This window comes from Grampus griseus, assembly GCF_964374135.1.
Source record: "Grampus griseus genome assembly, chromosome: 2".
Taxonomy (NCBI): domain Eukaryota; kingdom Metazoa; phylum Chordata; class Mammalia; order Artiodactyla; family Delphinidae; genus Grampus; species Grampus griseus.
In genome coordinates, this window is record NC_139018.1 from 84,622,856 (window position 1) to 84,646,637 (window position 23,782).

General features: G+C 39.6%; 1 protein-coding gene across 2 annotated transcripts in view; it reads right to left on the minus strand.

Moving 5' to 3' along the window:
• Positions 1–8,397, minus strand: part of INO80 (INO80 complex ATPase subunit) — a gene marked incomplete at its 5' end in the record, with an annotated part of 102,910 nt that extends 94,513 nt beyond the window's left edge. For both annotated transcript variants that reach the window (XM_082648866.1, XM_082648865.1), the window contains 6 exons: positions 1,825–2,039; positions 3,128–3,248; positions 5,436–5,609; positions 7,669–7,736; positions 7,828–7,997; positions 8,255–8,397. In XM_082648866.1, the coding sequence (XP_082504992.1) occupies positions 1,825–2,039; positions 3,128–3,248; positions 5,436–5,609; positions 7,669–7,736; positions 7,828–7,997; positions 8,255–8,397 (891 nt within the window). The remainder of the gene's footprint in view (positions 1–1,824; positions 2,040–3,127; positions 3,249–5,435; positions 5,610–7,668; positions 7,737–7,827; positions 7,998–8,254) is intronic.
• Positions 8,398–23,782: the final 15,385 nt, after the last annotated feature.

Here is a 23,782-nt window from a genome sequence, read left to right on the forward strand (position 1 = left end):
TGGCGCAGTGGTTAAGAATACGCCTGCCAATGCCGGGGACATGGGTTCAAGCCCTGGTACGGGAAAATCCCACATGCAGCGGAGCAATTAAGCCTGTGTGCCACAACTACTGAAGCCCGCACACCTAGAGCCTGTGCTCTGCAAAACGAGAAGCCCATACACCGCAACAAAGAGTAGCCCCCGCTCGCCGCAACTAGAGAAAGCCCACATGCAGCAGCAAAGACCCAACACAGCCAAAAATAAATTTTAAAAATTAAAAATTAAAAAAAATAATATCTGCCGGTTTGTCAGTTGTCTTTTTTTTTTTTTTTTTTGCGGTATGCGGGCCTCTCACTGTTGTGGCCTCTCCCGTTGCGGAGCACAGGCTCCGGACGCACAGGCTCAGCAGCCATGGTGCACAGGCCCAGCCGCTCCGCGGCATGTGGGATCTTCCCAGACCGGGGCACGAACCCGTGTCCCCTGCATCGGCAGGCAGACTCAACCACTGCGCCACCAGGGAAGCCCCTGTCAGTTGTCTTTTGTCATGCAAAAATTTATTTTTATGTGGCCAAATTTAAGAGTATTTTTTTTATTACCTCTGGATATTGAATCATAGTTAGAAACTCTTTTCCTACACAAACGTTAGATAGAAATGCAGTCGTTTTATTCTAATATTTGTATGATTTCTTTTTTTTACACTGAGATGCCAAATCCATTTGGAGTATATGTGTGAAATACAGACCTAATTTTATCTTTTACAAAATGGCTACCTAGTTGTCCCAACACCATTTATTAAAGGTACTACTGATCTATCTGCCCATTCATGTGTCAGTACCATACTGTTCTAATTGTAGAGATTTTATAGTATGTTTTAATGTTTGGGAAGGCTTTTTTTTACTGTTTCCCTAGCAATTCTCGCATACTGACTTTTTCCACATTGAGTTTAGAATCATCTTCTCTAAATTCATAAAATATCCTGTTCATATGTCTATTAAGATTGCACTCAATTTATAATGAAGCAATTAACTGGGTAAAATGCAAACCACTGGTGAATCTAAGTAAACAGTATAAGGGGACTTGGTGGTCCAGTGGTTAAGAACTGGTCTTGCAAAGCAGGGACGCTGGTACGATCCCTGGTCAGGGAACTAAGATACCACATGCCTCGGGGCAACTAAGCCCACACACCACGACTAGAGAGCCCGCGTGCAGCAACTACAGAGCCCACGCACTCTGGAGCCTGCACGCCACAACTAGAGAGGAGCCTGCGCACCACAACAAAGATTCCGCATGCTGCAACTAAGACCCGACACAGCCATAAATAAATAAATAAACAAATAAATAAATAAATAGGGTATACAGACATTATTCCTGCAACTTCTAAGTTTGAAATTAGTATATCAAAACATTCAAGCAAATTAAAAGAGCAAAATGAATGCTTATACATGTTTTTCCTAAATCATTCACATTTTCTTCTAATACCTGTGATTATTCAGTAACATCCAAATGTTTATAAAGTCTAAGAAACACACGTCCATCATTTTATTTTAATTTCCTGCATTATGACCTATCAATTTGCTGTCAAATCTCTATTTCTTTATGTAAGAAAACTGCATTCCTCAAAGAGGTTTCCCTCCATTTGTTTGGCCAAGGAGCATAACACAACAATTATCTCATGTATTTTGATAAAATTCTAGAAAATCAGTTAACTGAAGAGAGTAGTATTCAGGATTTTCCTAATTCCAAAAGATTAGTTTTCTTTCTGAACCGTGTGAAGGTATCTACCTCTCACAGCTTCTCTTTGGAGGGCAGGCAGAGAAAACATTCTATCTGGAGGCACTCACTTACCTTTGGTAGTTCCTTTTTCACAATGCTGAGCCATACTTTCCTGCGACGGGCATTGAGCTGCTCAATGGATAAGTGCTTCTTCTTGGTGCCAGGAGGAGGTGCATCATGAGAGAACTTGGCAAAGACTTTGGTCTGGTGGTGGTGGCGACGAGGGGATTCTTCAGAGGAAAGTTCTTCATCCCTTCGCCTTTTTTTCTTCACTTTTTTCAACTTAGCTGCAAAGGAAACAGACTCTCAGAAGGTTGCATTTCTTCCCTTCCACAGGAGAAAGTCACAAAACAACCTCATCACTTTAAGAAAAATCAAGGTTCTTTTCTCATTCCACTGAGACTGGCAATGTTTCTCCTTTTATCTATTCAGGTCCATGAATATTCCAAGAAGAAGCTAACACTACCTCAAAAAAGAACACTGGATACTCCCTCTGTTTACATGAAAGAGAAATAGAAGAGAACCTAAGAACTGTATTTCTTTTGAACCCAACAATAGGAAAGGAGGCTTATGAAGTATCATGAGCTCAAGTCATGATCAGAGGAAGGAAACTTTTCTACTTGGTAGCAATGTAAGGTGACTAAAGAAAAATAACAGAGAAAGAAAAAAAATGCATTAACTGATATGACACTGAGACCTGTGAAAAGAAAACTGCACATGAAACAAAAATCTAGTTTGAGAGGGAGGGTGGAAGGATGAGAAAATACTGAGATAAACAAGGAGGATGTGGAAGAAATAAGGGAAGAAGGCTGAAAAGAGTGTTTCTGTACAGAGTTCATGCCTTTAGGGGAATAAAATCTGCCTGGTACAGATAGTCTAAAACTTTCCTTTCCTATTTCCTTCCTGACTTCCAGCTGCTTGGAACTCAGAGAGGAAAACACATTTCCTGGCAAACGTGCAAACAAGCACTACAGAAGATCATCAGGAGGTGTCTATTTTAAATCACTACATACAGCAACAATGATAACTTATTCCAAATACTTCAGGTGACTCTACATACTTCCCTGTGTATAACTAACTTCTTTCTGTCCCAGAACATTTTCAATATTTGGAGAGTATGTAGAAGAAAAAAAGGAATAACCTAATTGGCTTAAATCTCTGGCAAAGAATCTATAGTTCTCATGTCTTCATAATTCTAGAATAGATCATAAACCAAATACAAAATAAATTTAATACTATTTACAACTAGTAATCGGATAAGGGAGACTAGGGTTTTTCAGATAAAGCAAATTTCTACTACATGGATTATGTTCAAAGCCCAAACGTACCTGGAACTAAGAATGAGTAAAGGTAGAAGGCAGGTCAATATCCTCACCTTTAAGTTTCTTTTCTTCCTTGAATTTCTTTTTTTTGGGTCCAAGAAGGTGCCGTTGCTGCTCATAGAAAGGGTCATATGTGGAGAGCAGTCCTGCACTGTAGTATTGGTATTGCTGCAACTGAAGTAGGCAAAGACAGTGATGTTTAGAAGGGCCTGTCTTTCCTACAGCACAGCCTTCAAATTATCTTTACTAAAGAAAGCTGATCCAGAGAAAAAACATAATTCCTACATACAGTATCCTTCCCACAAAGAGACCAATAAACGTTTAATACATCAAAGTGAATTATTTCCTTAACTTCAGAACAAAATGGGTTCATTAGCTATGCACATGGAAAGTTGTTGAAAATAACTTAAAAAAACAAATAAACAAAAAAAAAAAACCTTCATGATTCTGATTCTCCACCAGAATATTTACTTTGTCCTGACACATATTTATCATTGCAGAAAGGTCTCCTCTTCAATTCATCAACAAGAAATAAACCATACTTCTACTACCGATAGGTCCCCAGATTTACTAAGGTTTCTAATGCCTGCTTTCCCAGCTCTTAGCCTTATATTTAGTTTGAATAGTCCCCAGCCATGACAATTCTTCAATCTCTGAAGTCTTCTCTCTTCATTTCCCACTAAGAGTCTGACAATATTATACATAGTGTCTTTGTTACCAGAATTCTAACATATGAATAATCTATTTTTTTTCTGTCTAGAGAGTACTTAATCTTTTCAAACATTTCATTCAAATTGACCTCCAAAGCTCAAATTTTGTCTGACCTATTACTAACGGGTAAATACGAAGATAAATAAAATTAGATAGTCCACTGCAGAATCTCTTTCCTGAATTACAGGCAAATGAGTTGTTCAAAGACTGAAACTAGGATAGAAGAGTGACATGGAGAACTATTACAAGGTCCTCTGTTAAAGCATTCACACAGCTGTAAACTTAAAATCTGTGGACTTTCCCACATGTGGCTTTTACTTCAATTTTAAGAAGACCAAGTATTTTGAGCACCAACTGCCTTAGCACTGTACTTTAAAAAGGAACTCCTTGTCTAAGTCAAAAGTCATACATCTTCATACATCTTACTATTTATTACTTCTACAGGTTTATAACTTTTAGCATATTATTCAAAGCTTTATGAACTGACTTTGGACCTTAACTAATTGCTGGAATGTTTTAGGTCTTCAAATATTCTATTGCTCATTATGTACAAAGTGCTACACTCCTGACAAAAATCAGAAGGCGTTTGTAACACCATTCAAATAGTTGCCACATAAAACTATCATCAATCTAATGTTAGTATGTGAAGAAAGGGAGTTTTTCCAAGATAGGAACACTTCCAAAGAACAACTGCATTAAAAAGCAACCACAAGAATTTTAAATGGTGCAGCTGCTTTGGAAAACAGCCTGACAGTTCCCCCAAAGGGTAAGCATAGTTTTATCATATGACCCAGCAATTCTTTTCCTTGGTATATACCCAAGAGAAATAAAAATACCTGTCCACACCGAAAATCTGCACACAAATCTTCAGGGCAGCATTATTCATACGAGCCAAAAAGTGAAACAAGTCACTATTCATAGCTACAATCCATAAAACCCAAAAAGTAGAAGCAATCCAATTAGTTCATCAAATGATGCATGGATAAGTAAAACGCACTATGTCCATACAATGGAATATTATTTGGTAATAAAATGGAATGAGGTACTAATACATGCTACAACATGAATGAACCCTGAAAACCTTATGCTAAGTGAGAGAAGCTGGACACATGTTGTTCCATTTGTATGAAGGGTCTAGAATAGGCACATTTATAGAGACAAATGGTGGACTGATGACTGTCTGGGGCTGAGGGGAATGAAGAGAATGAGGGGGGGGAGTTCCCTGCTGGCCTAGTGGTTAGGATTCCAGACGTTCACTGCTGTGGCCCAGGTTCAATCCCTGGTAGGGGAACTGAGATCCTGCAAGCCACACGGCAAAAAATTTAAAAATGTAAAAAATTAAAAAAAAAAAAAAAAAGAAAGAAAGAGAATGAGGGGCAAGAGCTAAGAGAAATGAATTTCTTTTTGGGGTGAGAAAATGTTCCAAAATTAGAAAGTGATGATAGTTACAAACTCTATGAATATACTAAGACCAACTGAACTGTGTACATTAAAAGGCTGAATTTTTTTGGTATGTGAAGTATATTTCAATTATCAGAACAACCACAACCACCACCTAAATATAAAGTTAAAATGATGTATTTTCAATTAATATAAACCAGAGGGTAAATACCCAGCATGAAAATCTGAGATTTCTCCTGAAACCCTTACCTCCTTGTCTTTACTATACTTATTCTGGTGAAGTTTCTTATATTTGTGCAGTCGCAACATATTATGAAGTTCTTCTCTGCTGAGATTGAGTTCTTCTTCTTCTTCTTCTTCTTCTTCATCATTGTCTTCACTCTGAGAATCTGCCTCACTGGATTCATCACTTAGCAGAATGCTCTGAAAAAGGGAGGAAATGGAAATGGAACCTCTGATATGAAGCAATTCCTTTTATAATCCAAGGGTTTTTTCCAGATCCCAAAACAATGACAAAAACAGCTGGAGGATAGTCATTCCAGTTTCCCTTATACTATTCTTTACCAATTCATCTAAAAAACAAAAAGGTACCAATTAAACCTAGTAGTCACGAATGAAAGAGCGCCAAAACATGAGAAATGCTATCAACAGCAACAAGGCTAAATTTCACTTAGTACATACGCTACACATAAGGTAATTTAAATAAATGTCAAATACCAAGGCAAAAAACTAAACAAAACCTAAAAAGCTACTATAGAGCATAAAGATATAATACAGAAAACAAGCTGTGATGCCTAATAAAGGGGAAACAACCCCAAAATCCATTAACTGATGAATGGATAAACAAAATGTGGTATTATCCAGATAACGAAGAATTATTCAGCCATTAAAATGAAGGAAGTAGTACCGACATGTGCCACAACACGAATGAACCTTGAAAACATTATGCTAAGTAAAAGAAGCCAGACATAAAAGGCCATATTTTATGTTTTCATTTATATGAAATGTCCAGGATAGGCAAATCCACAGAGACAGAAAACAGGTTAGTGGCTCCCAAGGGCTGGGGAAAGTAGAGAAAGGGTGACTGTTAATGAACAGAGTTTCTTCCTGGAGTGTTGAAAATGTTCTGGAATTAGATAGTGGTAATGGCTGTATTAACTTTATGAAAGTACTAAAAATTATTAAATTATACACTTTAAAAGGGTAGATTTTATGGCATGTGAATTACATCTCAATTTTTTAAAATGTGATGGCCAAGCATAAGGTTACTGCATTCCCAACAGTTTAAAACCTCATTGATGTGAAGCTAATCAGGCCTTTTCCACATGAGCGTTTTAAAGGGGCTGGTGATAAAAATAATAGACTACCTTTAAATTACTTTGAGCTCTTCATAAGAAAAGTATAAAATAGAGAAATAATTAGTTTCAATAAAAGAAATGCTAACCTTAATTCAGTCTAGCTAATGACAGTAATCTTGTAAGAGTATAAATGAGATTGTCACTGCCTTGCTTACAAACACTCCAACTGCTTAGCACTGTAACAAGAGTTAAAATACAAATTCCGTAACATAGTGTACAAGGTCCAACGTGATCAGCTAATAACCTCAGTTTCTACTATCCTCTCATTTACTGTACTCCAGCTATACCAACCTCCTTTCTTCCCCAAACATACCAAGTTGCTTCCTTTCTCAGGACTTCTGCCATTGTTCCTTCTGATTGAAATGCTCTTATCTTAAACCTTCACATAGTTCCTTCTGATCATTCAGCAATCAGTTGAAATGTTACCTCTTTAAAGAAACTGTATTTATTTCTTATTTACAGGCTTACTCACTGCCTCCCTACATTAGAATGTAAGCTCCTCAGGGCAGGAACTCTATCTATCTACAATAGTATCTCCCAAGGCAGTACGTGCCAATCAACACCTGTTGAATGAATGAACTACTCAGTGACTAATAAAAAAAAAACAGATTAATAATCCTGATTACAAGCCAGTGAGAGCAAGGATCTTATCTGATATATTTCTGTACTCCCTTGCTCAGTATAGGGCTTCATTCCCAAAAACGTTTGCTAAAATGAACTTCGTTGAGTCCTCTAGATTTTTCTCTATAATCTCTTAAAAAACCACACCCAGGGCTTCCCTGGTGGCGCAGTGGTTGAGAGTCCGCCTGCCGATGCAGGGGACACGGGTTCGTGCCCCGGTCCGGGAAGATCCCACATGCTGCGGAGCGGCTGGGCCCGTGAGCCATGGCCGCTGAGCCTGCGTGTCCGGAGCCTGTGCTCCGCAACGGGAGAGGCCACAACAGTTAGAGGCCCACGTACCACAAAAAACAAACAAACAAAAAAAAAACCCAACCACACCCAGAATAAAAGACTCATGTCTAGGAAAATGTCTGCCAATGTGCCATAATTAGTCAGTAACCTCTCCTTCTATTTGTAATTTTAGTAGGTTATTTGAATTATAAACATTCTGCCTTATCTCTTACCTTTAGCCACTTTCTGCTTTTCTTCAACTTAGAGAAGTTATATAAATTCCCTTTGTCAGATTTTGTTTCTGTGTAAAGAAACATAAAGAATAAAAAAATGAAAGGACACTTGCCCCAAAAGAACTGATAGTCCAAAGAGGGATCTCACACCACACTGACCTGACTGTAGAACTCCATTCAATGAATATGTGTTTAACATTCCAGAACTACTTGCTCCAGAAGTCTCACCAAGCAATGAATTTGGAGGTTCTTCCTTAACTTGTATCAAGGGATCCCCAGATTGGGGTAATAAAGGATTATTGTCATCCAGTCCATCTTCACTTTCATCACTATAAATTGAAGAATGGTGAATCCACAATAACAGCCGACCCAGCAAAATATTATAATTTATGGTTAGCAGACTGAACACTTTACAGAAGAAATTGATCCTCTGATTAAGCTGACTGTATTTTATTTGAAAGAAAGAAGGAAAAAAAAAATCAAACATCCCGAAACCCATAAAAGATACTTTAACCATAAAATCTACAGGAATGATGGGAATCAGAAATGTGGTGAAACGTTATATTGGGAATATGGGATACCATACCTAGAAATATTCCTGTTGAAGATGGCTGATGTTTGTCGCAGGAAATGGTCCAACCGGAGGGCCCTCTCCAGGTACTGAAGATAGAGGGGCTTTGCCAGCTCAGTGAAGCCGCCATCGTCCCCGGCACCCAACTCCGAGGCCATAGAACAAATCTGTCTTCATGCACAAGGGTTTCCGACTGCACGGCTGCAGAATGGAGATAAGTAGTGAAAGATGAAATGCTATTCATTCTCCCTTTATTTTGCCTGCTTGCTATCAATATGAAGAGAAATCAGACCTTCTAGACACAAGAAGAGAATACAGCAGTCTACAGAAAGACCATGATGAAGTTCTTGTTAGGCATTGCCTCCTAATGCAAATGCAGACGTTAAAAGGATGAGAAAAACACCAAACTAGAAATACTGTCACCTGTCACAATGAAAATTCTTGATACTTTTTTGAAGCAGTGCCTTAAAATATATATTCAATTCTCTTTCATCTTACAATTAATAATTACTCACAACTATCCAAATCTGTACCACAAGTTCACTGTTGTACACCTCACAGAGGAGCACATGTTCTCAGCATCACCCTTCAAAACAGCTGCTCCCTTTTTCACTTTGTATTTACATTCATACATATGTGTGAGGTAGTCCACTTACAAGGGAATAGATATACTGGCAGAGTATTTTACAATCCCTTATAAACATGTCATATAGTATAAAGATTTAGAGATGATTTAGAAAACTGGAACAAAGAGAATAAAAGTGAGGGTGAGAAACCTGAGCATTCTCTTTGCTACCTTATGTTGTTAAGGACAATGTTAGACTAAGAACATCTTCACTAGAGAATCAATCAGTGTTAACAACCTTCCCCCCAACTGCCTTTCACGTAGCATCTTCTTCCTTATAACTGGTTATCTTTAAAGAGTTAAGGGGCCGAGCCAAGATTAAATAATGGGATAACACAGAGCAATCAGCCCATCATCTGACATACAGTGAGTACTCAATAAATAGTAAATTACTTGTAAAAGTTCATAATCTAATAAATTAAGGTATAATCTTTAAAGGAAACCAGAACATCTTTATCTTGAGTTGTCTTCTCTTTTTATTACAGATTTTAAAAATTTCCTAATACAATCTTTCTCCTTAAGAGAATGTTAAAAATTCTCTCCCAATTCAGCCACAGATTCAACATAATCCCTATTAAACTCCTAGTAGGCTTTTTTTCCCCAAAAAATTGACAAGCTGATTATTAAATTTATATGGACACACAAAGGAATTAGAATAGTCAAAATAATTTTGAAAAAGTACAGGGCTTACTCACTTATACTTTCTGATTTTAAATATATCATAAAGCTACAGTCACCAGGACAGTGTGGTACTGGCATAAGGATAACCACACAGACCAATGAAATAGACCTGAAATATCCAGAAATAAACCCTTACATTTATGGTCAATTAATTTTCAATGAAGGTGCCAAGGCAATTTCAATGGGGGAAAGGACAGTCTTCAACAAACTGTGCTGGACAACTGAATATATAACACATATAAAAGTTGAATTTAGGGGTTTCCCTGGTGGCACAGTGGTTAAGAATCCTCCTGCCAACGCAGGAGACACAGGTTCAATCCCTGGTCTGGGAAGATCCCACATGCCGCGGAGCAACTAGGCCCGTGAGCCACAACTACTGAGCCTGCACATCTGGAGCCTGTGCTCCGCAACAAGAGAGGCCACGATAGTGAGAGGCCCACACAATGCGATGAAGAGCGGCCCCCGATTGCTGCAACTAGAGAAAGCCCTCGCACAGAAACGAAGACCCAACACAGCCAAAAATTAATTAATTAATTAATTAATTTAAAAAAAAAATCTGCAGTGACCAATGAAATAGGTCCTTTTCTCACTTTAAAAAAAAAAAAAGTTGAATTTAAACCATTACCTCATAGCATGCACAAAAATTAACTCAAAATGGATCAGAGACCCAGGTGTAAAACCCCAAAATATAAAACTTCTACAAGACAAAAAAAAATCCTCATGACTTTAGATATGTATTTATAAAGAACTCTTACAACTCAGTAAGAAGATAACTAAAAAATGGGCAAAAGACTTTGAACAGACATTTTACCAAAGAGGATATACAAATGGCTTAACAGGCACATGGAGATGCTCAACATCAAAAATTGCAAATTAAAATTACAGAGGGATACCACTTTATACCCACTAGAACAGCTACAGTAAAAAGACAAAAACAATTGCTGGGGGAAGATGTGGAACTGAAACCCTCATACATTGCTGGTGAAAATGTAAAATATTATAGCCACTATAGACAAGTTTGGTAGTTGCTTGAAAATTTGAATATAGTTACCATATGACCTAGCACTTCCTCTCCCAGTTATCTATTCAAGAGAAATAAAAACACATGTCCACCACTCAAAGCCTTTTATGTGAATGTTCACAGCAGTATTATTCATAATAGTCAAAAAGTGAAATAATCTAAATGTCCATCAAATGGTGAATGGATAAATAAAATATGGCATGTCTGGACAATGGAATACTATTCAGCAATAAAAAGGAATAAACAATTGATACATGCAATAACATGAACGAACCTCAAAATTTTATGTTAAGTAAAGGAAGTCAGACATAAAAGACCACATACTGTAGAATTCCATTTATATGAAATATCCAGAAAAGGAAATCTATAGAGACAAAAGGTAGATCAGTGGTTCACTGGGGGTACAAAGGGGGAGTGACTACCAATGGATACTAGAGATCTTTTTTAGGGGAGGTAGAAATGTAAATCCACATTGTGGTGATGTTTGCACAATTTTGTAATTTTGCTAAAAATCACTGAATTGTACATTTAAATGAGGTGAATTTCCTGGTATATAAAATATCAATCTTGGGAACAGTTAAAGAAAAAAGAGGTTAAAAAATACTTTAGGGCTTCCCTGGTGGTGCAGTGGTTGAGAATCCGCCTGCCAATGCAGGGGATATGGATTCGAGCCCTGGTCCGGGAAGAAACCACATGCAGCTCCATGCGCCACAACTACTGAGCCTGCATGCACTCTAGAGCCCATGAGCCACAGCTACTGAAGCCCGCGCACCTAGAGCTCATGCTCTACAACAAGAGAGGCCACCGCAATGAGAAGCCCACACAATGCAAGGAAGAGTAGCCCCTGCTTGCCGCAACTAAAAATAAAGCCCACGCGCAGCCTTTCAGACCCAACACAGCCAAAACTAACTAAAAAAAAAAAATACTTTAAATACTTTTTATAAAAGTCTTTATAAAAGACTTTTTAATAAAAGTCTTTTATAAAGGACTTCAATAAATTCTACTTTTCAAAATGAGACCTAACAGGTACCCATTCCAGAAGATTTCAAAGAAACTTGGTTTTAAAAATAAAGCAAAACTACCTTAGAGAATACATATAATTCATCTTGATACACATACATACAAATTAAAGCATATAAAATTGCTGCTTGGAAGACCTAAATAGACATTTCTCCAAAGAAGGCATACAGGTGGCCAACAGGAACACAAAAAGATGCTCAACAATGCTAATTATCAGAGAAATGCAAATCAAAACTACAATGAGGTATCACCTCATACCCATCAGAATGGCCATCATCAAAAAGTCTACAAATAATAAATGCTGGAGAGGGTGTGGAGAAAAGGGAACCCTCCTACACTGTTGGATGGAGGTTCCTTAAAAAACTAAAAATAAAGTTACCATATGATCCAGCAATCCCACACTTGGGCATATATCCGGAAAAGACAAAAATTCTAATTCAAAAAGATACATGCACCCCAATGTTCATAGTAGCACTATTTATAATAGCCAAGACATGGAAGCAACAGATCAATGGATAAAAAAGATTCGGGGCTTCGCTGGTGGCGCAGTGGTTGAGAGTCCACCTGCCGATGCAGGGGACACGGGTTCGTGCCCCAGTCCGGGAAGATCCCACATGCCGCGGAGCGGCTGGGCCCGTGAGCCATGGCCGCTGAGCCTGCGCATCTGGAGCCTGTACTCCACAACGGGAGAGGTCACAGCAGTGCGAGGCCCACGTATTGCAAAAAAAAAAAAAAAAAAAAAAAAAAGAAGATGTAGTATACATAAACAATGGAATATTATTCAGCCAGAAAGAGTGAAATATTGCTATTTGCAGCAACATGGATGGACCTAGAGATTATCATACTAGTGAAGTCAAATAGAGAAAGACAAATATTACATGCCATCACTTACACATGGAATCTAAAAAATAATACAAATGAACTTATTTACAAAACAGAAACAGACTCACAGACATAGAAAACAAACTTATGGTTACCAAAGGGGCAAGGGACATAGAAATCAAATTTATGGTTACCAAAGGGGAAAGGGGGGAGGTGGATAAGTTTGGAGTATGGCATTAACAGATACACACCACTAAATTAAAATAGATAAACAACCAGGATTTATTGTGTGTGTGTGTGTGTGTGTGTGTGTGTGTGTGTGTGTATGTGAAACTGAACCACTATGCTGTACACCTGAAACTAACACAATATTGTAAATCATCTGTAGTTGAATGAAAAAATGAAAAAAAATTGTTGCTTGGCACCCTCCTAAGATTTTATTACAAAATAACTCATATTATGCTCAGGCTTCCCTGGCGGCGTAGTGGTTAAGAATCCACCTGCCAATTCAGGGGACACAGGTTTGAGCCCTGGTGCGGGAAGATCCCACATGCCATGGAGCAACTAAGCCCGTGTGCCTCTACTGACCCTGTGCTCTAGAGCCCGCGAGCCGCAACTACTGATCCTGCGTGCCACAACTACTGAAGGCCGCGCGCCTAGAGCCCGTGCTCCGCAACAAGAGAAGCCACCGCAATGAGAAGCTCACGCACTGCAACGAAGAGCAGCCCCCGCTTGCCACTAGAGGAAGCCCGCGTGACAAAAACAAAGACCCAGTGCAGCCAAAAATAAAAATAATAATAAAATAAATTTATTTTTAAAAATTGATATTATGCTCTACTTAATTTAGCTGATAATAAAATGGTCCTAATTAAGGCGGTATGAAGGTATGACTACAAAGAAATACTGGGTGATTCAAAAGGAACTACTTTTTTTCTTTTTTTTTTTTTTTTTTTGCGGTACGCGGGCCTCTCACTGTTGTGGCCTCTCCGGTTGTGGAGCACAGGCTCCGGACACGCAGGCTCAGCGGCCACGGTTCACGGGCCCAGCCGCTCCGCGGCATGTGGGATCTTCCCGGACCGGGGCACGAACCCGTGTCCCCTGCATCGGCAGGCGGACTCTCAACCACTGAGCCACGAGGGAAGCCCAAAAGGAACTACTTTTTAAAATAATTCCTCAGTATCTGGGCTGCATAATAACATGAAGTCAAAACCAATTTGTCCAGGAAAGATCAGAGTTACTTGTATGGTCTTACAATGCTCAATGTGCCCCCTGTGACACCAAGTACACATCAATCCTATAGTCTGATTCTCCCAGAATCACCTCTGTAGCATATCACCATTGATAGTTGAAATAGCAATCATGAAATAGCACTTTCTTATTTCCACAAGGCTAAAGGAGGAGGTGCATGAAGTTCATGACATATCTCCACAAGAATAAGTCTTATGATGATATCTGGAGAGTCAAGGAATATTTTTAAAGCGTTTGATTAGATTTTTACTGTTGTAAAATATACATAACATAAAATTTACCACTTTAATCATTTGTAAGTAGAAAATTCAGTGCCATTAAGTACATTCACATGTACTCACACACCCAGACTACTGCTGCCTAATTTGGCTTCCCACCTCCAGGTACTTCTCCCTCTGATCCATCTTTGCAGCTACTTCCAGATCAGTATTTCCAAAACATCACTCTGATTATGTTGTTATCCCACAATAGCTTTCCAAAATCCAATGAAGTCTAAATTCCTCAACCAGAGATTCAAAGACCTTTATCATCTGGCTTCAAGCTACTTTTCCAATTTTACTATTTCCCTATACTTGACACAAATTAAGAATACCCTGAAAATGTCTCGTAACTTCCTCTCAGATCCATCCCAATATTCACGTGAAGAGCTCTTTAAAACTCCTCCAACCACAGGCTCTTACTGCCATTTCAAAGGATTAATACATGATGTTAGAGCAATTCACCATTGATTGGCCTGGTCCATACCCTGAACTCTGGCTCTTTAATCCTGATTATCCTGCAACTGGACTATGATCACCCTTTAGGTCCCCTGACTAAGCTTGATATCCATGGTAAAGTATCTGCCTTCAAATCATACTCAAACTTACCTACCTGTATCCATATATGGTCCTGGACTGAACTGCTTTGCACTCTCTAATTACTGCTATGCCTTTATGGATGCTGTCTTGCCCTTATCCTATGAATAACATCTCTGAAAGAGAAGTCTCACCAAGCTGAAATGAAATCCTTCAAAGACAAAATGAGTGAAATACACTGTTCCAGGAAACACTTTTAGATTATTCTTAGCTAAGACTATTCTCTTCTTTGAACATCTGCATGGTTATTTATGGAAAGCATGACACTTGTATGATCTTACAGTCAATTAACTGTATACATGCACACCTTAGCTCCCTTACTAAACAAACTTACTAAACTATTTGGGCAAAGAGTCCCTATCTCATGAATCTATTTGGTTCTGATATTTACAAATGACCATATTAATTTGCTTTTCAAAGCACAGTCTTAAATGTCAAGGCTACAAAACTCTAGTTCTAATGTTACTTTCTGTATAAAGACAATCTGTAGTCAATGACCATAGGTCTCTACTCATATCCTGGACACATGATTTGGGGACAAAAGTTTAAATAAGACAAATCAAAAGATAACAAAAGTCGGGTAACTTAAGCAGAATGTGTTCAATCATTCATTATCCATCCTTGTTGAACAAGAATAGGAGACTGCATGAACTGAGTATCTTTCAGGGAATCCTCCTTAAAATTTGTCTCTCAGGCAAGCCTAGATAAATATAGGGAGGTGAGAGATCAAGGTGTTACTTCTAGACAAGAACCTGAAGGACACCTGTGTCAACTGCCAATTCTTAGCTGAGGACAGAATTTCCATCTTCCTCCAAATGAAAAGTCTAACAAAGATACCCACTTGGAGGGAAATCCACCCTATCTCTGAATAGAGATGAGCTAAGAGGCACCGTTCAAACGGTAGCCTAGTCTAAGAAACTGTTTTTAGCTTGGATTTTAATTTCTTTTAATCTTTTTTTCCTAACAGCAATGGTTAAGAACATGATATATCATGACCACCTAATAAAACAGTCAGTCACAATTATGACCATTAAGTATCTGTCTTAAGACCTACACATTTAGACTTTCCATACTTAACTCTATTTTCACTTCTGATTTCTCTTTATAAATGCTACCCCAAATTGGTTTCATACCAATCATTTAGAGAAGCATTTCCCAAAGTTTGCTTCTCTGAGTACGACCTCAAGATATTAACAAATGACCATGAATATTAAAAATATTAATGCATTGAAATCAGACTTAAGACTCTGTAGTCTTCAATATGCTAATGTGCTCTTAGTCTCTCTCCAAGAGAAATTCCCAACTTATTTGACCATTCTACAGCAAAATATTCATTGAAATATCTCAGAGAACAGCAGATTGAGAATCACTGAATTAGTCAGATATCTAAAGAGAGTTCAATCATAACTGCCTTTAAGAAGTAATTCCTGGCTTCCCTGGTGGGGTAGTGGTTAAGAATCCGCCTGCCAATGCAGGGGACATGGGTTCAAGCCCTGGTCCAGGAAGATCCCACATGCCGCGGAGCAACTAAACCCGAGCGCCACAACTACTGAGCCTGCACTCTAGAGCCCGCGAGCCACAACTACTGAGCCCATGTGCCACAACTACTGAGCCTGCACTCTAGAGCCCGTGCTCCGCAACAGGACAAGCAACCGCAATAAGAAGCCCGCGCACCGCAAGGAAGAGTAGCCCCTGCTCTCCGCAACTAGAGAAAGCCGGCGCACAGCAACGAAGACCCAGTGCAGCCAAAAATAAAATAAATTAAATAAAAATAAATAAATTTTAAAAAAAAAGAAGTAATTCCTAAATTTATCAATACTAGCACAGAAAAGGCTGAGTAAAGGTACAGCTCTTATGGGAACAACTATAGCTTTAAAGCATTTAAAGGACTAAAGACAGTCTGTAGCAGGTTATAGGCTGTAGCTCACATAAAAGGCCAAGTATTAAGGTAACAAAATAACTGACATTCCCACCTGCACTCCCCCATAACTCAGGCAATCTGTAACCCAAACCTATTACGACTGAATGTGATTTACTGAATCAGAGCTACAGGCTACACTGATAATTTGCAGAGCTACGGCACAAATAGTAGGATCAGGCCAAATAAATAAACTCCATAAGATTTTAAAAGACAGAAATAAGACCAAAAAAAGAATGGAGATGCTATTTTCACATGAATATTAAAGCAACATTTCACTCATTCAGCTATTCAATTGCTCAACTCTAAGTGTAGTGTAGAAAAACATATTTCCTTCAGAGAATTTAGTCTAATAGGGAATTTAAGGCTCAAACATAAATAACCACAATAAAAAGCACACATGGGAAGTCACTTAAGAGACATACAGATAAAGTGCCATGGGAGTTCAGGAAAAAAGTATTACTCATTGGGCTTCCCTGGTGGCGCAGTGGTTGAGAGTCCGCCTGCCGGTACAGCGGACACAGGTTTGTGCCCTGGTCCGGGAAGATACCACATGCTGCGGAGCGGCTGGGCCCGTGAGCCATGGCTGCTGGGCCTGTGCGTCCGGAGCCTGTGCTCTGCAACGGGAGAGGCCACAACAGTGAGAGGCCCACGTACTGGTTAAAAAAAAAAAAAAAAAGTATTACTCATGAGTGTCAGACTATGTTTAATGTTAAGTGAGGAATCTGCATTATTTACAAACACCTACAACTCTGAATGAGGAAACAACAGGTCAGGATATGGATCCTTCTGTATGATCAAATGAACAGAAAATGAGAAGTGTGATGCATACAATCATCTAAAATTTAATGCTTCCAACTCCCCACAAAGAAAAGCCCATGCCTAATGGCTCTACCAGTGAATTTTACTGAACATTTAACGTAGAATTAATACCAATCCTTCACAAACTCTTCCAAATAACAGAAAAAAAAATTCTATGACACCAGCATTACCCTGATTTCAAAACCAGGCAAAGACATCAAGAGAAAACTACAGTCAGCCCTCCATATCCACAGATGTAGAGCCCACAGATATGAAGAGTTGACTCCACCATTTTATATAAAGGACTTGAGCTTCCACAGACTTTGGTATCTACAGGAGGTCCTGGAACCAATTCCCCATGGATACCGAGGTATGACTATACAGACTAATATCCCTTTTAATATAGACACAAAAATCCTCAACAAAATACAGGTGACCCTTGAACAACATGGGGGTTTGGGGCACTGACCCTCCTTGCAGTTGAAAATCCACATATAACTTTACAGTCAGCCCTCCATATGTGCAGTTCCATAACTAAGGTTCCATATCCACAGTTCTGCATTCATGGATTCAACCAACCATAGATGGTGCAGTAAGCAGTTATTGAAAAACAATCCACATATAAGTAGACCCATGCAATTCAAACCCACATTGTTCAAGGGTCAACTGTATCATATGCTGAAAGCAACAGCATATAAAAGGAATAATACACCATTACTAAGGTAGAATTTATCCTAGGAATGCAAGGTTGGTGTAATATCTGCAAATCAGTCAATGTGCTATACTGCATTAAAGCATAAAACCCACTTGATCATCTCAACAGAAACAGAAAAATGCTTTGACAAAATCCAACACCATTCCAAAATAAAAACACTCAACAAACTAGGAACAGAAAGGAACTCCCTCGGGACTTCCCTGGTGGTCTAGTGGTTAAGACTCTGCCCTTCCACTGCAGGGGGCACGGGTCTGATCCCTGGTTGGGGAACTAAGATCCCACATGCACACGGTGCGGCCAAAAAATAAAATTAAAAAAAAAAAAAGGAAGAGAACTCCCTCAACCTGATAAAGGACATTTATGAAAAACTCATGGCTAACATCAGACCTAATAGTGAAAGACAGAATGCTATCCTCCTTAAGATCAGAAACAAGACATGGTTGTCTGCTTTCACAACCTCTATTCAAAACTGACTAAGGGGCTTCCCTGCTGGCGCAGTGGTTGAGAGTCCGCCTGCCGATGCAGGGGACACGGGTTCGTGCCCCGGTCCGGGAAGATCCCACATGCCGTGGAGCGGCTGGGCCCGTGGGCCATGGCCGCTGAGGCTGCGCGTCCGGAAGGGGCCACAACATTGAGAGGTCCGTGTAAAACAAAAAACAAAAAACAAAACAAAAAAACCCCACAAAACTAACTAAAAATTCTAGCCAGGGCAATTAGGAAAAGGAAGGAAGGGAGGGCGGGAAGGAGTGCAGGCACCCAGCTTGGAAAGAAAGAAGTAAAATTATCTCTATTTACAGATGATATGATCTTGTATACAAATAGATAATCCTAAGGAATGCACTAAAAAAAATGATTAGAACTAATAAATAAGCTCAGTAATCTTGTAGGATACAATATCAATATACAAAAATCAATTATATTTCTATATACTAGTAATGAACAATCTGAAAATGAAATTAAGAAAATAATTCCATTTACAATATCATCAAAAAGAACAAAATACTTAACCAAAGAACTACAAGACATTGTTGAAAGAAATTAAAGAACTCAATAAATGAAGACATCCCATGGGTCATGGATCAAATGATTTAACATTTTTAACATGTCAAAAATATACAGATCAAATGTAATTCTTATCAAAATATCAAAATCCAAGCTGCGGGCTTCCCTGGTGAGCAGTTGAGAGTCCACCTGCTGATGCAGGGGACGCGGGTTCGTGCCCCGGTCCGGGAAGATCCCACATGCCGCGGAGCGGCTGGGTCCGTGAGCCATGGCTGCTGAGCCTGCGCGTCCGGAGCCTGTGCTCCGCAACGGGAGAGGCCACAACAGTGAGATGCCCGCGTACCGCAAAAAACAAAACAAAACAAAACAAAATCCAAGCTGCCTTTTTTGCAGAAATAGACAAGCTGATTCTAAAATTCAGGGAGAGACTTCCCTGGTGGCGCAGTGGTTGGGAATCCGTCTGCCAGTGCAGGGGACACAGGTTCGAGCCCTGGTCTGGGAAGACCCCACATGCTGTGGAGTAGCTAAGCCTGTGCGCCACGACTGCTAAGCTTGCGCTCTGGAGCCCACAAGGCACAACTACTGAGCCTGAGAACCACAACTACTGAAGCCTGCGCGCCTGGAGCCCGTGCTCCGCAACAGGAGAAGCCACCACAATGAGAAGCCCGTGCACCAAAGCGAGGAGTGGCCCCTGCTCACTGCAACTAAAGGAGGCCCACACGCAGCAACAAGGACCCAATGCAGCCAAAAATAAATAAATAAATTTTTATAAAATTCAGGGAATTGCCTGGTGGTCCAATGGTTAAGACTCAGCACTTTCACTGCTGTGACCTGGTTTCTATCCCTGGTCAGGGAGCTAAGATCCTGCAAGCCATGGCATTGCCAAAAGAATAAATAAAAATAAAATAACATTCATATGTAAATGCAAGGGACCCAGGACAGCCAAAACAATCTTGAAAATGACAAAGTTGGAGGATTCATACTTCTGATTTCAAAACTTACTACACGGGGCTTCCCTGGTGGCGCAGTGGTTAAGAATCTGCCTGCCAATGCAGGGGACACGGGTTCGAGACCTGGTCCAGTAAGATCCCACATGCCGTGGAGCAGCTAAGCCCGTGCACCACAACTACGGAGCCTGCACTCTAGAGCCCCCATGCCACAACTACTGAAGCCCAAGCACCTAGAGCCCGAGCTCCGCAACAAGAGAAGCCGCCGCAATGAGAAGCCCGCGCACCGCAATGAAGACTAGCCAGCCCCCGCTCACCGCAACTAGAGAAAGCCCGCGCGCAGCAACGAAGACCCAACGTAGCCAAAAATAAATAAATTTTTTAAAAAAAGAGAGAAGAAAACAGGTGGAGACAGAAGTCACTTAAAAAACAAAAAACTTACTACACAGCTGTAGTAGGTATTAAGATGTGTGTGCTGATGTAAGGCTAGAAATATAAATCAGTGGAACAATTGAGAGTCCAGAAATAAACCCTTACATTTATAGTCAACTGATGTCCCACAAGGGTGTCAAGATAATCCAATGGGGAAAGAACAGCCTTTTCAACAAATGGTGCCATGACAACTGTACAGTAACGTGCAAAAGAATGAAGTTGGAACTCTTACACTACACACAAAAATTAACTCAAAAGAGAACACAGACCTAAATTTAAGAGCAAAAACTATAAAACTCTTAGAAGAAAACATAAGGGCAAATCTTCATGACCTTGGATGAGGTAATGGCTTCTTAGATACATACCAATAGCAAAATCAAAATGGCAAAACAGATAAACTGGACTTAATATCTTTAGTGCTGTAAATGATACTATCAAGAAATTGAAAACTCACAAATAGGAGGAAATATTTGCAAATCACATATCTGATAAGGGACTGATACCCAGAATATATATATATATATTTTAACATCTTTATTGGGGTATAATTGCTTTACAATGGTGTGTTAGTTTCTGCTTTATAACAAAGTGAATCAGTTATACATATACATATGTTCCCATATCTCTTCTCTCTTGCGTCTCCCAGAATATATTTTTAAAAGCTCTTAAAACACAGTAACAAAAAGACAAGTAACCCAATTTAAAAATGGGCAAAGGGGACTTCCCTAGTGGTCCAGTGGTTAAGACTCTGCACTTCTACCACAGGGGACGCGGGTTCAATCCCTGGTCAGGAAACTAAGATCCCATGTGCCACACGGCACAGCCAAAAATGTTTTTTTAAGAAATTAATTAATTAAGAATGGGCAAAGGATGTGAATAGATCTTTCTCCCAAGGGGCTATTTCAATGGCTAATAAGCACATAAAAAGATGATTTAACATCATCAGCCATCAGGGAAATACAAATCAAAACCACAATAAAGGGCTTCCCTGGTGGCGCAGTGGTTAAGAATCCACGTGCCAATGCAGGGGACACGGGTTCAAGCCCTGGTCCAGGAAGATCCCACATGCCACGGAGCAATTAAGCTCGTGTGCCACAACTGCTGAGCCTGCGCTCTAGAGCCTGCAAGCCACAACTACTGAGCCCATGTGCCACAACTACTGAAGCCTGCGTGCCTACAGCCCATGCTCCACAACAAGAGAAGCCACGACAATGAGAAGCCTGCGCACCACAACGAAGACTAGCCCCTGCTCACCGCAACTACAGAAAGCCCGCGCACAGCAACGAAGACCCAACACAGCCATAAATAAATAAATAAATAAATTTATATTTAAAAAAAACACAATAAAACCCACTAGAATGATTATAATAGAAAAGATAGATAGTAACAAGGGTTGACAAGGATGTAGAGAAATTGGAACACTCATACATTGCTAGTGGGAATGTAAAATGGTGCAGCCATGTGGGAAAAGTCTGACAGTTTTTCAAAAGGTTAAACATATGTTAACCTTTGACAGAGCAAATCCACTTCCTAGGCATACCCAAGAGAAATGAAAACACAGGTCCACAAAAAAACTTAGACATGAATCTTCATAGTAATATTCACAATAGCCAAAAGGTGGACACAACACAAATGTCCACGAACTGATGAATGGATAAGTAACATGTGGTATATCCATATAATGGAATATTATTTGTCAATAGAAAGAGATGGAATACTAACAGATGCTATAACATAGATGAACCTTGAAAATATTATGCTAAATAAACAAGCCAGTAAACAAAGGCCTCATACTGTATGGTTACATTTATGAGCTATCCAGAAAGGCAGCTCTATAGAAACAAAAAAATGATCAGTGGTTGTGTGGGACAGAGGGTTGGGACAGGGGTAAGTGGGGAACGGGGTGTGACTGCTAATAAGCAGGAGTTTCTCTGGGGGCTGATGAAAATGTTCTAAACTGACACTGAGATTAATTGTTGCAACTCTGTGAACATATTAAAACCAATGAATATACTAAAACCATATACATTTTAAATAGTCAATTTTATCAACTGGGAATTATATCTCAATAAACATGTTAAACTGTGTCATTTCTGCACAGAAAAAAAAAAAAATACAGTTAAAAAGTAAATGATGGGGCTTCCCTGATGGCGCAGTGGTCGAGAATCCACCTGCCAACGCAGGGGTCACGGGTTCAAGTCCTGGTCTGGGAAGATCCCACATGCCGCGGAGCAACTAGGCCCGTGAGCCACAACTACTGAGCCTGCGCGTCTGGAGCCTGTGCTCTGCAACAAGAGATGCCGCGATAGTGAGAGGCCCACACACCGTGATGAAGAGCGGCCCCCGCTCGCCGCAACTACAGAAAGCCCTCGCACAGAAACGAAGACCCAACACAGCCAAAAATAAATAAATTAAAAAAAAAAAAAAAAGTAAATGATAGGGCTTCCCTGATGGCACAGTGGTTGAGAGTCCGCCTGCCGACGCAGGGGACACGGGTTCGTGCCCCGGTCTGGGAAGATCCCACATGCCGCGGTGCGCGTCTGGAGCCTGTGCTCCATAACAGGAGAGGCCACAACAGTGAGAGGCCCACGTACCGCAAAAAAAAAAAAAAAAAAAAAGTAAATGATAAATTGTGAAAAATATTTGCAACACTTTACAAATTTAAATCTCATATAGAGGGTTCTTACAAAATTCTAACAGTAGCATAATACCTCCAACACATAGAACCCACCCAACAATTTTCTGTTTAAAAGGACTGTTACTATTATTATCCCACTTACAGATAAGGAACCAAAGGTTTACACGTTAAGTAACTTACTCAAGGTCATACCACTTAATACGGAATGTGGATTTGAATCTAGACAATCTGACTCCTGAGTCCTCACCTGTAACCGCTGTAAGACTAGAAATTTATTATATAAAGGGAATCATACTGCATGTATACTTTTGTGTCTGGATTCTTTTTCTTTTAGTATGCTTTTGAGATTCATCCATGTTTCTACATATAGTTCACTCCTTTTTGTTTCTGAATCAGATTCCATTACAAGAATGAATATAACCACAATTTGTTTATCTATTCTCCTGTTGATGGATATTTGGGTTTTCGTTTCTCTTTGGGTAAATTCCTAGCAATGGAACTTCTAGGTCATAGGTAGGTATATGTTTACCCTTATAAGAAACCACCAAGCAATTTTCCAAAGTGGTTCTCCTATTTTACACTCCCACCAACAAGCAAGAATTCTAGTTGCTTCCCATCTTTGTCAACACTTGGTATTATAATATCTCACTGTGGCTTTCATTTGTACATCCCTGATGACTGATGAAGTTGAGCACCGTTTCACACGCTTAATGGCCATTTGCATAAATTCCCTTGTGAAATGTCTGTTAAAGTTTTTTGACCACATTTGAGAAAATTTTAGTCTTCTTATTACTGAGTTATAGAAGTCCTTGATGTATC